At 43.8% G+C, this 15,303-nt stretch overlaps 1 protein-coding gene across 1 annotated transcript; it reads right to left on the bottom strand.

The window, feature by feature from the left end:
• Positions 1–388: 388 nt before the first annotated feature.
• Positions 389–3,892, bottom strand: COX19 (cytochrome c oxidase assembly factor COX19). The gene is made up of 3 exons (XM_083474595.1): positions 3,707–3,892; positions 1,865–1,976; positions 389–1,043 (listed from the first exon to the last, which is right to left on the bottom strand). The coding sequence occupies exons 1-3, from the start codon at positions 3,786–3,788 to the stop codon at positions 956–958; spliced, it is 282 nt and encodes a 93-aa protein (XP_083330721.1). The 5' UTR covers positions 3,789–3,892; the 3' UTR covers positions 389–955.
• Positions 3,893–15,303: the final 11,411 nt, after the last annotated feature.

The raw sequence follows: 15,303 nt of genomic DNA on the forward strand, positions 1-15,303 counted from the left end.
AGGATACGAACGCAGGAGAATCACCTTCAAATCAAAGGGTATGCCGTTCCTCAAACAAACTCTTCAAAACAATCACATATACACACCCCATTCAAAGTCATGCATATCGTGGCCACATTTCAGCACACAATTAGTTACATTTCTGCGCATTACGGGCTTAAGTGTGCCTCACTTTGCCCTGGATTGGGGCCTGTATTTCTCAGTGCCTCATTTACCAATGTACTAGAACACACTGCATTTTCTTTCTGTTTTAAGACAGCAACAACAAAAAATCTCAAAACAGGCACCTGCATTTCTGAAAGGGGCAACAGAGTTACATTTTCATAACTGAAACTGAAAGAGATGGAGAGGAGGGCTGGATTCAGGAATGAAATGATCAGAAACAATCTGATTCAAAAACAAATTATTTATTTACATGCCTATCCTAGAGGTCTTTCATTTGGATGCAAATCCCAGTGAATAATTTCAGCACACCTTATTTCTAACCAAGTACACTTAAGATCCTAGGAAGCATTTCTCTCAAATAATAATAATTTATAATAATAATTTATTATTTATACCAATTGTATGAAGAGAAGCTGAACCCAATGCACAGTGCAATGAGCAAGTACTGGGAGCTTGTAGTCCAAATCTGAATATCCAAGGAATATTTCCTTTCCCACACTAACAGCACATACATGTCCTCATATGGAAACACACTGAGTTCACTGGGACCAACTAGGTGGGGATAGCATCACAACAATCCGATCCCTTTACTTGGGAGTAAGCCCTATTAAACTCAGTGAGATTTACTGCTGAGTAGATAAGTGTACAAGATTGCACTGTAAATCTTCTACTTGGCAACAGCTTCTTCCAAGGAGCACTTCATATCAAGATAGGATCTGAAATGTACAATATGTACCACAGCAGATTTGCTCCTTTCTATAGGAGAAGGTCAGGATTCTCTTTATCTTCATCACAATGTCTCCTGTTGGGTTTCTGATTTTTCTTCTATTAGGTCTTTAAATCCCAATTTTGCCAGTGGTTCTTTGGCCATAAGTTGTCTAAACAAACAAGCGAACGAAAAACAATTTGAAAAGCATTAAACTTGAAATTGGCATGCTTAGCAATTTCATTTCCTGAATAATTTGGTGCCCCTTAAAATCAAATAAAAAATAAAAAACCCAGAAGATTCACATGATTCTACAGGACTACAGAGGAATCCCTGGCAAATAATTTGTATAATTAAGGGTGTTGGTTTACTTTCTTTTAAAGGAAGGTTCCTGGCTTATGGATATAAAAATATGCTTGAAAATATGTGGGCAGTGGTTGCTTAGGAATGCACAGGAGCTCACAAACGGGAATTGCCAAGGATTTCAGTTTTCCTTTTAAAAACAACAAAAGGTTTCTAGTCCATTGGACCACTCAGCCGCCCTAGAAACACAGGGACATAGGAAGCTACTTTATACAAAGTCAGATCAAAAACAACAAAGTGATTTAACAATCAATTGTTCTTCTCAGGAAACTGTAGCTCTGGGAGGGAAACAGGGGGGTCTCCTAAAAACTCTCAAAACCCATAACAAACTACAGTTCCCATGATTCCTTGGGGAAAGCAGTGACTGTTAAAGGGGTACAACAGTGCTTTATGGGGTGGATGTGGACTCACTCTCAGCAAAAAAAAAGAAGAAGAAGAAGAAGAGAAAAGAAAAGAAAAGAGGGCAGGGGGAATTAAGTACTGTAATTTTACAGATTTCAAAAATGAAGCAGTGGTTTGCGGAGCCAAAAATCCACCATGCACTGACAGCCCAGCATAAGTTGTCTCTGGCAAATTGAGAGCAAACATCCATTAGCTTAAGTGAAGTGTTGCAAATAAGAATGCACTTGCCTCTCCATTCTGCATTCTAAATATTCCTTTGATTCCTGTCTGCACAATGCATTCTCAAAGCTGTTCTCCCTCAGACACTTCATGAATTTTTCTTTGAAAGCTGTACATTCACCTGTTCGACAGAAGGAAAGCACGTTTTTTGAAACAGGAGGCATGAAAAGAAACAGACATGGAATTAAGAGGAAGACAAAACAATAGCGCTATTCAAAGGACAGTCTGGCTGCTGTGGCTCAGCACGAGAACGTAATGCAGTACGTGGGGGGGACACCTTGAAACCACCAAGGTGCCAGCAAACCTTCAGGTCACTAAAGTCCAAGAAAAAATAGTTTCAAAGGGGGAATTCAGTGTGAAGTTGCTGATTTAGAATTCATTAGCAGTTCTCAGGATTCTTTGGGGGAAGCCATGACTATTTAAGTGGTGTGATGCTGCTTTAGATCTATAGTGGCATTGGCTCAATCTAGCAGGCTGTTCTTATGCTATTGCTTTATATGTACAGTGCAGATGATGCCTTACAGAGGGGGAGAATTACAAATGCCACCTTGAGCTCCTTGCCCCCCCCCCAAAGAGAGATAGATATATATTTTTGTATGTTTTAAAATAGGCTTGTAATTTTTTTCTTGATTCTATTTTTGTAGACCGCTTTGAGGTTTGTCTATTTTATACAGTGGTACCTCAGGTTAGGGGACGCGGGTGGCGCTGTGGGCTAAAGCCTCAGCGCCTAGGGCTTGCCGATCGAAAGGTTGGCGGTTCGAATCCCCGCGGCGGGGTGCGCTCCCGCTGCTCGGTCCCAGCGCCTGCCAACCTAGCAGTTTGAAAGCACCCCCGGGTGCAAGTAGATAAATAGGTACCGCTTACCAGCGGGAAGGTAAACGGCGTTCCGTGTGCTGCGCTGGCTCGCCAGATGCAGCTTTGTCACGCTGGCCACGTGACCCGGAAGTGTCTCCGGACAGCGCTGGCCCCCGGCCAATAGATGTGAGATGGGCGCACAAACCCCAGAGTCTGTCAAGACTGGCCCGTTCGGGCAGGGGTACCTTTACCTTTACCTTTACCTCAGGTTAAGAACTTAATTCGTTCTGGAGGTCTGTTCTTAACCTGAGGTACCACTTTAGCTAATGGGGCCTCCCGCTGCTGCTGCGCCACCAGAGCACAATTTGTGTTCTCAACCTGAAGCAAAGTTCTTAACCCGAGGTACTATTTCTGGATTAGCGGAGTCTAATACGCTAACCTGAATCGTATTTTACTTGAAGCGTATGTAACCCGAGGTACCACTGTACAATCAAATGGTGCATAAATTTTACAAAATAAGATAAATAAATAAAATGCAATAGAAATAAATAAATAATGAATGAATGAATGAATGAATGTTCTGCTGCCTCTCTTACTGGTACCAGTGTCAATTCTTGTGCTGGAGGTGGAGCTTTAAAAAACATTGATTTGCAGCCCTCCTCTTCCATTTTTATGGCGGAAAATGCGCCCCCAGGTGTTGTGGGACTCCAACTCCCATCAGCCCTAGCCAGCACGGCCCCCACCAAGGATGATGGAAGTTATAGTCCATCAGCAACACGATAGTCAAAAGTTCCCCTCCCCTAGGGGGCCCATGACAGAAGTTCGGCTAACGGAAAGCTATCGTTTCTATGGGCTCACAGCGGTACCGCTCTATCCCTTGCGCATCTATGGCAAGCGCCCTTATTGACTGTACTTGGGAGTTCGCTTTTAGGCCGGAAATGCCTGCCGTACTTTCTATCCCCCCACCCAACGTCCTCTCTATGGTCGGTGGACGAATCTCACATGCGCAATCAAGGGGATGGACGGTTGCGGGGGGGGGGGGCGGAACCTTCTCACCGAAATGATCCAGAGGGAAAGCGCCTTTGTCCGGCGGTCTCGGCTTGAAGCTTTTCGTCCCGAAGTTCATAGCCGTAGACATGACGACGACTCTCCGAGGACGCGACGCAGCCGCTGCGCCTCTGACCGAACCTTCGCCTCACTTCCGGGATCTCCGTGTTGTCAAGTCCCAGGTTGTGGAGTGGAGCGCCGAGCCAGGCCAGAAGAAACGAGAGCAGAGCTGATCGGGCAGGGAGGAGCCGAGCAGTTAGCCCCGCCTCCTTCAGCCCCAGGTGGATGCCTGGCCGGGATGGAGCTGGCATTTTAAAATCTTATTTTATTTATTGATAAATAAATATGTCCTTTGCAGAAAGCAAAGGAGCCTTGCGATATTTCAGAGACTAACCAGTCTTATTTGCACCTTCAGATTGAAACTGGAAGATGTGATTTCTTCAATTCCAGGAAATCTATATCGCTTTACTGTGTAATTCTTTAGAAAATAAATAAATAAATCTCCAAGCGGTTTGCAATCTACCTACATCAAAACATCATCCCTATGGGAGCACGCTGGAGCCAGATGACTTGGTAATGCCTTTCACTGGCTCTACTTTTGACCTCTCTCTGCCTTCTGTCCTTTCTGTCTCAAGGGGCACCGAACACCACTGGTTGTTGTGAGACACTGGTTGCCTGTAACTCCTGGGAAGCAGCGTTGAATATACATGGGATAAAACAGTTGCAGAAAAGCAGGTGTTTCAGCAGCTTTCCCTGCGAAGGTGTGAAATGCCATAACATCACCTGGGCATGCCTTTACTTTGTTCTGTTCATTGCATAATAAGCCCTGCGGTTGGTATACTCATACGGGAAGTGTATTTGGTGATTTATTACCACTGGCATTCTGAACAAAATGTTCTTCCAAGAAAAACTTAGTTCTGATTTGACTGGGTTTTTAAAAAAGAAAAAGAAAAGATGGCCCAAGTTACTTAACAGACTGAAGAGTTCAGTGCCATGCAGTCCTGCGCATGTTTACTTCTGAGTCAGCCCCCACTGTGTGTAGTGGAGCTTCATTTTCACAAAATGAAAATGTCTCATCTAAATTCTTAAGATCAACCCTAGAAGTACCTAAACACGTCTCCAATGCTACCATACATCTCAAAGCTGGATTCGTAAGAATCGAGGCTAGAGTATGGCTTGCCACACTGAATTATTGGCTATCCTTCCTCCCATGTGGTCTTGCTCCCTTAACTATTAAGAATGGTTTTCAAACGACAGGGAAATGTGTTACATACTCAGTTGCTTGTTTTATGTTTTATGTTTTAAGTTTTATGTGTTCATTTTATCTGTATGTTTTATCTTATGCTGGCCTTGGACCGAAATAAAGTTTGATTCTGATACTACCTCATTTTAACTTGCTGGGATCTGTTCCAGGATGAGCCGCAGCCAGCTGCATACCGACACATTTCAGTTACAAGAAAGCTTGATAATTTATAGGCATGTCCATGAGCTTCTTTCTTTTTCTTAATAGAGTCATACCTTGGGTTGAAGTTGCTTCAGGTTGAGCGGTTTCAGGTTGCGCTCCGCGGTGACCCGGAAGTAACAGAACGTGTTACTTCTCGGTTTCACCACTCGCACATACGCAGTCAAAATGGCATCATGTGCAGAAGTGGCAAATCACGACACATGCAGACGCACAGATGCAGGTTGCGTTTGCTTCAGGATGCGAACGGGGATCCAGAACGGATCCCGTTTGTATCCAGAGTTAACACTGTAATTGCCTACTTTTTATTTGTCTTTTTTTCGAACTTTATTAGCAGCCAGTCTTATGTTGTATCAACTTGTTTCTTTGAAGTGTGTAATATTGTTTTGATAGCTGTAATATTTATTTATTCCTCCTCATGTTTCCTAAAATGTAATATACAGTGGTACTTCGGGTTACATACGTTTCAGGTTACATACGCTTCAGGTTACAGACTCCAATAACCCATAAATAGTACCTCGGGTTAAGAACTTTGCTTCAGCATGAGAACAGAAATCGTGCTCCGGCGGCGCGGCGGCAGCAGGAGGCCCCGTTAGCTAAAGTGGTCTTCAGGTTAAGAACAGTTTCAGGTTAAGAACGGACCTCTGGAACGAATTAAGTACTTAACCCGAGGTACCACTGTATATGTTAAGGACCTTGCTCCCATACGTTATGCGCAGCAGCAGAAAGTAGATCCAAACTTGGGGTATGTGGGTGGGGCAAACTGAACATGCCTATTCCGCGGTGATTGTAAACTTAGTAGACATCAGATCCATCAAAAGATGGTCAGTAAGAGATCTCAATGAGCAGGGAAGTACTTAGATGCTCTCTCGCGCGTCCAGATCATAAGGTAATCGTTGCAAAAGTATCACTGCCGCTCAAGGCGACCTGTTGTTTGTGCTCCTTAATCCTTTCCCACTCTAGAATTTGAAACTGTAAATGGAAAAGTACACCCAGTTTAGTTACATAACCATCGGATTAGGCATCTTGAAATCTGAGGTCTTAATTATGTTGTTCCTGCAAACCATGAGTAATGAATTTTTTTGGGGTTTCTAAGCAACTGATTGTTTTCTACGGTATATAATGCAATTAGCACTTTGAAATCTGGCTGGTTATTACTTTTGGCAATATCACGAGAAAGGAAACAAGCAGGAGGAAACACTAGGGTTGCCATATTTTTTTCCTTTCTGGCAAAAGCTGTTAACCTTTCCCCCCCCAGTTTTCTCCAAACTTGTTGAGCTTTTTCAGCAAAAACGGCACTGCTGCTAGGGGCTGCTATTCGGCTGGATTTTTCCAAAAATTTTCCTGATTGCCACCCAGACACTGTTGCTGACTGCAGTATTCCGGTTACTACATTCAAATAACCACACCTAGAATGCTTGTGAGCCCCTTGCCCAGTCACACATCCCTGCTTCTCTTTCCATAAGAATATCCCCTTCAACATTCCTCACATGAAAACATTTGTGAGTCAAGGACCCGCCGCCCACTTGAGGATAAGAAAGACACAAGGACACAGTATATTAGGTTAATGGGCTCAAAAAGGCCACAACTTTATTGATTACAACATGTGAGTGGTACAGTGGTACCTCGGGTTCCATACGCTTCAGGTTACACATTCTGCTAACCCAGAAATAGTGCTTCAGGTTAAGAACTTTGCTTCAGGATGAGAACAGAAATCGTGTTCCGGCGGTGCAGCAGCAGCAGGAGGCCCCATTAGCTAAAGTGGTGCTTCAGATTAAGAACAGTTTCAGGTTAAGAACGGACCTCTGGAACCAATTAAGTACTTAACCTGAGGTACCACTGTATTGGCTTAGGCATTGGATAAAACAACAGAGTGTGAGTCCACCCCCTCAGGGAGGGGTGAGTCTATCAAGGGTTAACCACCAGTAGGAGGAGCTTGTTGATGCAAATACAACTGGAAGCTCCCCCTGATGTCACCGGGGGTCGTGCCATGGCCCTAGCCACCTAGCAAGGGCGTCAGACAGGATCCATGACCACCGGATTCCTTTAACAGAATAACCAAAAGTGGAGGGGTAGGCGATGGCAACACCCTGCCCTCCAATACACAGACATATTCCAATGCCTAACCGCCACCCGAGCCAAAAAGGCTCGCCGCCAATGCCCTCACAGCTGCAACCAATCCCTAAGGCTTCTGATGATGTCGGCCAGCCAAATATCATTGCCGAGATCCAAAAGGTGAACACCATCTTCCCAGAACAGAGTCAACTCGCTGAACCGGATGTCAGCATGCACAATCACATAGCCATTCATAAAGCGCAATTTGCATGCCACCACACGATTTACAAGTTTTCTGGAGTTGTCGATGACGGTAGGGCTACGGGAGCCTCGCCAAAACCTCCTCTTCAGAAGGTTGGACCAAAACAAAGTTGTCCTGGGGAATAGAGCAGCCGGATCATCATCTGACGAAACCCAGCAGCGCAATGAGAGGGCAATGCTGCCACGGCCGCATTTGAGTGGCTAAACCCCACCTCCTCAGCTTCCGCCCGATTGGTTGGTTGCCAGGGGGCGTGGCACAGCAGCCGGGACAGCAGACGCAGGGCTGGAACACCCCCTACCACACGGGAAACTACTCCCGCTCACAACTCCTCCCCTCTGGAAGGAGGAGAGGCTTTCTCAACGCAACCCTTCTTGACCCATATTTTTTGTCCTCCCTCCTCCTAGAGCACTTCCACCACCGCTACCCCAACAAGGCACAGCACACCCTCCCTCCACTGTTCCGGAAAAACCCCTTTATCCCAATTTTGTTGTTTTCTTGGGTAATAATAATAATAATAATTTATCATTTATACCCCGCCCATCTGGCTGGGCTTCCCCACCCACTCTGGGCGGCTTCCAACAAAATATTAAAATACAGTAGTCCATCAAACATTAAAAGCTTCCCTAAACAGGGCTTCCTTCAGATGCCTTCTAAATGTCTGGTAGCTGTTGTTGGGTAGATTTACAAAAAGGAAAAAAAACACACACACAAAATTTTTTTAGAAAGGGGCACGATTAGATGCCCCCTCACTCACCACTACATTAATTTGTCCAGTTCATCGAAATCATAGAATTGTAGACGATCATTCTAGTCCAAATGCCTGCAATGGAAGTGAGGAAATTGCTGTTACCCACTAAGGCCTTTCACACAAACCAGATGCTGCAACAGCGCTGTAGTTACCCAAGTAAACAACTGCAGTGACTATGTTCTATCTCCAATGTTTAGAAATATATATATTGTAAGAAAATAGTCACGAAATTAAAAGACGCCTGTTTCTTGGGAGAAAAGCAATGACAAACCTAGACAGCATCTTAAAAAGCAGGAACATCACCTTGCCAACAAAAGTCCGTATGGTTAAAGCTATGGTTTTTCCAGTAGTGATGTATGGAAGTGAGAGCTGGACCATAAAGAAGGCTGATCGCCAAAGAATTGATGCTTTTGAATTATGGTGCTGGAGGAGACTCTTGAGAGTCCCATGGACTGCAAGAAGATCAAACCTCTCCATTCTTAAGGAAATCAGCCCTGAGTGCTCACTAAAAGGACAGATCCTGAAGCTGAGGCTCCAATACTTTGGCCCCCACATGAGAAAAGAAGACTCCCTGGAAAAGACCCAGATGTTGGGAAAGATTGAGGGCACAAGGAGAAGGGGACGAGAGAGGACGAGATGGCTGAACAGTGTTCTTGAAGCTACCAGCATGAGTTTGACCAAACTGCGGGAGGCAGTGGAAGACAGGAGTGCCTGGCGTGCTCTGGTCCATGGAGTCACGAAGAGTCGGACACGACTAAACGACTAAACAACAACAACACACACACACACACATTTATATTCAAATATCCATCCATTTTATTTTATTGTTTTACAGTTATATATTTGTTTTGTTTAACAGGATTTATATAGCACATACACAGAGTGCACATTGCTGTCAGAGTGGAATGGACTTATAAATGTTGAAAGTAACTTTTGTTAAAAAAAACCAGAAGCTTATCTTTTAGGTATAATTGAGGAAGAGGTGCCCAAGGGTAAGAAAAAAAGCTATTTGTGTATGCTACCACAGCTGCCCAAATGGTATATGCCTAAAGATGGAAAGAAGTTTCAACGAAAGTCCATCATCAGCAATTGAGACAGATGGAATACACAGAGATGGCGAAACTTGCCGGGAAGAACAAGAGATCAAGATGAGAGACTTTTCTTAACGGTATGGGGAAAATTTGTCAAATATATGAAAACAAATTGTAAATTATAAAAACATTAGCAGACATGAGCAGTAAGAAATAAAGGGAGTGAAAAGGTAACATTTGTAAATAGGTTTGAATTGGTTATGTAGTAAGATTGTGATATATAATGGGGGGGGGGGTTTGAAGAAAAAGCAGGTTGAATTTGTTTAGATTTAATTTTTGTTGTTAAAATATTGTAAAATGCAAAAATAAAACACATATATTTTTTAAATTGATATGTGAAGCTGACATGAACCAGAAATAGATTAACCCATCCATCCCTCGTCTGAGAAAACCTTGTTAGGATGTTTAAGACAAACAAGTAAGACCAAATCATGCTTCTGGACTGCAGAGCTGCATCCACAGACTCATAATCTTTCAATTTATTTGCTGTTGCGACCATTATGGTAATTTCAACCATCACTAAAAAAGGAAATATACGTCCTATCCATACTATACAGAATGTGCACAGATGCACCATTAAAAGACCATAGACTCACAGTGCACGTGGTTGGTTTGCCGCTAGTTACATGCATTGAGTATCCCTCGATGTTTCTAGACAATGGAGTGACTTGTATAGGAAAAATGCCCTTGTATCGGAAAAAGGGGCCCTAGTTTGTTCTCTGGTATTTTCTGGTTCTTGAGCACAAAGGCAAGCTGAGTATAGATTAACTTAGTTGTTCTTTACCAAGGGATAGTTTGCCAGGCTGCGCATGTAACCAGCTGATTGCTGATCATCCATATCAGCCTGCAAATACAATTCTGTATCAGAAACCCAGGAAGTGGAGGAATGATAAAATTCTCATCACTTGGCCGGATGATACAGGAGATTAGATTATCACATGGTTACATACGCAGTCGTGTAATGCATAACCACTGGGTAAATGATTGTCTGCATTCGCCCAGTGAGATCAAGATTTCCAGAAATATCACATTCAGACTAAACCTACATCTTGCTGAATACCAACAAACACTTGCATTTCAGTTTCAGCCTAAAGCATATTAGTTAGTCTTAGCCTTTTTCCTTCTGCATTTGAAAGTATTGTAGAAATCAAATATGAGATCAGCTGTGATGAGTGCATATATTATGCTTTGCGGTATTTCAGTTTTATTTTGTGGCTTTCAGTTGTTGGACTCCTTAGTTATATATATTATTTCTTTGGCTGCCTGGATTACAGCGGATGAGCATTACGATTTAAAATGTATAAATTGTAACATTGGACATGCTTATCTCATTCATCCAGATGATAAGAAATCTTCTAAACTAGGGTAGGTAACCTCCACCACATGGACTCACCTTGACCCACCAAGGGTTCCAATTAAAACCACACCCACTTGTCAATCAGGTGACATCACATCAATAGGCTAGCGACATCACTTTGATAGAATGTCCTTCCACTGGCAGGTGAAGACATTCTTTTACTCCAGTAGGCTTTTTGGGAGCTGGTTTTTTTGTTTTTAAGGAATGGGCTCTTAACAGTGGTTGTTTTGTTTTCTAAGCTATCTGCATTTTAATAGGTATGCTTTTGTATTGTTTTCATCCCAAAGTTAGTATATTTAAAAGGTAAAGGGACCCCTGACCATTAGGTCCAGTCGTGACCGACTCTGGGGTTGCGGCGCTCATCTCACTTTATTGGCCGAGGGAGCCGGCATACAGCTTCATGTGGCCAGCATGACTAAGCCGCTTCTGGCGAACCAGAGCAGCGCACAGAAACACCGTTTACCTTCCCGCCAGAGTGGTACCTATTTATCTACTTGCACTTTGACGTGCTTTCGAACTGTTAGGTGGGCAGGAGCAGGGACCGAGCAACGGGAGCTCACCCCGTCACAGGGATTCGAACCGCCGACCTTCTGATTGGCAAGTCCTAGGCTCTGTGGTTTAACCCACAGCACCACCCGTGTCCCTCTAATTTAGTTTATTTAGTGGTGTGCATTTTAGCTGTATTTGTTTTGAGTTTTGTGAGCTGCTTGGATCTGGGGAAAAGACAGGATATAAATAAAACAACAATAATAATGTATTTTGGAATTGTTAAAATTTAGTGTCTGTTTCAAGAGGTACAACTAAGGCCAAGGGCAAAGCAAAGCTCACCTGGTGCCTTTGCCCAGCTTCCTTGAACAGCCTCAGGGACACCCCCAGAGCCACCAGAATCCCTTCCTCTTCTAGAGCCAGCTGTAACTTGTGAATAATCACTAGGTAACCACTTTTGTTGCCGTAATCCTGAATCACTTTGAGGACATAAAGCTTCCAACCATAGCTGGCAGATGTGGGGGATGGAATGTGGCTAAGAAACTTTGCCTGAAGTACTCTTGACTGTAAGAATCGGGCGGGGGGGGGGGCTGTTAGAATTCCTGCTCTATGATTGCAGTCATAGGATTGTTGTCTATCATATGACTGTATATGTTTTGACTCCACAGAGTGGGAAGTGACAGAGACAGGATGTTTGTGTTACTGTGTTCCATGAAGTGAAACTATTGTCTTTTGTTCTTTTTTTCTCTTTGCTGTCTGATGCTAGAGAGAGAGGGAGCCATGTTGCAGTGCTCTCTGTGTGTTTATATGTAAATAAAGTAGATTAGCCAAAATGCTGAGTTGCTGAGGTCTGTCACGCAAGATGCGCAAACTCTGCAGATCCCTAAGTGTGCCAGTGTCGGTTGGCATCGGTCGCTGTGATGTTCAGGCTGAAGAAAGCTTATGAAGCTCCCAAACGATCGAGCAGGAGGGAGAGAACATGTCAGTCGGGCATGTGTCCCTGCCAGGGTCCTACTTGAGTGTAGGCTGAACTCCTGACAGAAACCTCCATACAACTTCATATGGACATATGGCCTCCAGAAAGTTGCCCTGAAGAGATGGTGACCTTCAAGCTGAAAAGCATTCCCCATTCCTTTTATAAAGCAATGCCAATCCATTACATTAATTTGAAAATTTCATGTCTGGGAAGCGGGGACCCAAAAGATAATTGTAATTAGGAGCCAGATTAAGAAGAGCAGGGGTAACCTTACAAGGATAAACTTTAGTTTTTTCCAGAGTTGCTCCAAGCTAATAGTAACCTTTCTGATGGCAGGAATCTCCTGCAAGACATCTGATCACAAATACTTTTACCGTAACCAGTGAAAAGAACATACCAGGAAAGCAAAAGGCAGCATCTTGTTGGGCCACACCTGCAATTTTGCAAAAGGTAAGTGTATTCCATTTAGTCCAGCTGTCATCTGATGGAAAAACAATGTCTAATCAGTTTTGTTTAACAATGTTAACCTCTTCTGCCTTAAAGAAACAGCTTACAGCAAACATGTAATCCGCCCCAAACTTTTATCAGCTAGAGTAGGCTTAAACCGAAAGCATAAATCATTGAGTGAACGAATCTATTGTCAAAGTTGTTCTTACGCTTAGTGCACAAGCCTCGTACTTAGCTTGCCTTAAAAGCATTGAGCTAATGGACAGGTTGATCTGCCTTCAGGCTGGACCCTTGTCCCTGACAGACAGTGGTTAATCCTTCATTTGACAAGCATAATCTTCCTTGCCATGACGGGGAGAACCAGTGTCAGAAAATGAGAAAGACATGCTCTATAAAAATCCTTCAAGTTTTCTTTGACGTTCAGCACTATCCTGTATCTCTTGCATGGCCCACTGATTTCCATATGGCTTACTCTCTTGTAAAGTGTACTCTGCATTTCTTGCCAGTTTGTTTTTGGGCCCAATTCAAGCTGCTCACGTTTGTTTTTTAAAAAAACCTGCTTGGTTCCAAGTATTGGAAATACTGCCTCCTTCCCTAAAGACCTTCTCAGGTATTTGCATCAGCTGTTTATTTATTATATATATTAGTCAATTATGTTTTCCCTCACTTTTGCATTTTTCTAGTCTTAAATTCAGTTCTCCATATTTTCACATCACTTCACTGTTTTATTTTTCTAGTCATCATGAAGATTCATTGATGAATTTATCCTAATATATACTCTTTTATCTGCCTAATTTGCCTAAAATACACGTTTCCCCCCGCAAAGCAATTTTCTATGTTTTGATGCATTTTTGTATGTGACTGTCACATTTCTATACGTTCTACACACACATTGCCCTTGTAAATGCTTTTCGGAAAACATAACTCGGCTGGAGAACTGCAGTGCATAATTCAGAGAGGTGCGAATTGGAAAGGATGGCCGCGTTTCGGTCCATGGGGGTCTAGTGGGATGGGAAAAGGAGGAAAGCTTGTCTGTGTCCACACAGAGCACGCAGATCCACAGAGGACTGTAGAACATCAAAGCTGTTTTATCACAAAGCAGACCAATGGTCCATCTAGCCCAGTGTTGTCTACACCGACTGGCAGCAGCTCTCCAGGGTTTCTGTCAGGCAGGAGCAGGCATAGGAAAACTTGGCCCTCCAGATGTTTTGGGACTACAACTCCCATCATCCCTGACCACTGGTCCTGTTAGCTAGGGATGGCGGGAGTTGTAGTCCCAAAACATCTGGAGGGCTGAGTTTTCCTGTGCCTGGTGTATCGTTTCGGGAACTGTGAATTAGGCAAGTTCGCCTTTAAATGCAAACTGAACCCAATTTCGCCCATCCTCCATTCCCAGTTCACAAATAATTGCTCCTTGTCCCCTGGCAATGAGTCACACCTTTAAGAAAGAGCCTCCACTGCCTGCATTCTCCGCAGTAGATAAACCCCCTACTCTGTTTCTGCTCAACCTGGGAGGCACGTAGACTATCTGTGCAATAAACAGACAGAAAACAGAGGCACTTTCTGGCCAGGAATTTCCTTTCAGCGCAGCAGCCTTGCATAACCTTGTCATTTAAACTACTCCTCTCTACATCTCTTGACCTTTGTACAAGACAATCCCAGCTTGTGAAGGAGAACATTCCCTCTATCAAGGCATGGGCAAGGGGCCAAAGTAGTGGGTAGGGGCACATACCTCTTGGGTGGGGGGTGAGGGGTGTGTCTCAGCAAGCAAAAATCCTCCCCGATGATACATGTCAAGCTGGCTCGGGATTTATTTATTTTTCAACACGTAGCCACCTGGGCCTTGAACAAATATCACCATGCGTAGTATTCTGCTGGTTCTGACTTTGGCATTAACACCCCCCCCCCAGTCCCTCATTCTTTCTCCCCTCTCTGTGCAGTATGGGAAAGGGCCATGGTTCAGTGCCAGAGCCTCTGTTTCACACTTGGAGATGGTCTTAGGTTCAGTCTCTGCCATCTGCAAGGAGAGATGGGGAAAACTTGAGTCTGTCACCACGGAGAGCTACTGTCAGTGCAGGCAGGACTGAGATAGATGAAACTCTGGTTTGGCTCAGCTCCTTAAGGCAGCTCCCTATACACAATTTTTGGTCGGGCACCTGATAAACGATACGGCCCTTGCTGTTCCATCAAATGAAAAGCAAAGACCTTCTGATTCCTGATTTTAGCTCAGTGGTCAGCAACCTTTTTCAGCCATGGGCCGGTCCACCGTCCCTCAGACCATGTGGTGAGCCAGACTATATTTTTTTTGGGGGGGGGGAATGAACAAATTCCTATGCCCCACAAATAACCCTGAGATGCATTTTAAATAAAAGCACACCTTCTGCTCATGTAAAAACACCAGGCAAGCCCCACAAATAACCCAGAGATGCATTTTGAATAAAAGGACACTTTCTACTCATGTAAAAACACGCTGATTCCTGGACCATCCGTGGGCCGGATTGAGAAGGCAATTGGGTCGCATCCAGCCCACGGGCCTTAGGTTGCCTACCCCTGTTTTATCTAAATCATACTGTCTTCTCTCCATAGTCTTCAAATACTGGACCCCAGGACCCCTTCTGCAATTTCCAGTTCTTTTTTTCAATCTGCAAACAGAACGTAATTGATTATATTGTTTCCAACCCATTTACACTGCGTTTCCTTTACATTGAAATGAATGGTGCGG

The sequence above is a fragment of the Podarcis liolepis genome (assembly GCF_965112155.1).
Source record: "Podarcis liolepis genome assembly, chromosome: 14".
Taxonomy (NCBI): domain Eukaryota; kingdom Metazoa; phylum Chordata; class Lepidosauria; order Squamata; family Lacertidae; genus Podarcis; species Podarcis liolepis.

Bases quoted from the DNA above. Each gene is read 5' to 3' on its own strand.
- COX19 (XM_083474595.1), bottom strand. From the start codon at position 3,788: ATGTCTACGGCTATGAACTTCGGGACGAAAAGCTTCAAGCCGAGACCG. The intron at 1,977-3,706 runs GTGAGAAGGTTC...TCTGTCGAACAG, and splicing joins TTTCCCTCTGGATCATTTCG to GTGAATGTACAGCTTTCAAA. The intron at 1,044-1,864 runs GCAAGTGCATTC...TTGTTTGTTTAG, and splicing joins TTAGAATGCAGAATGGAGAG to ACAACTTATGGCCAAAGAAC.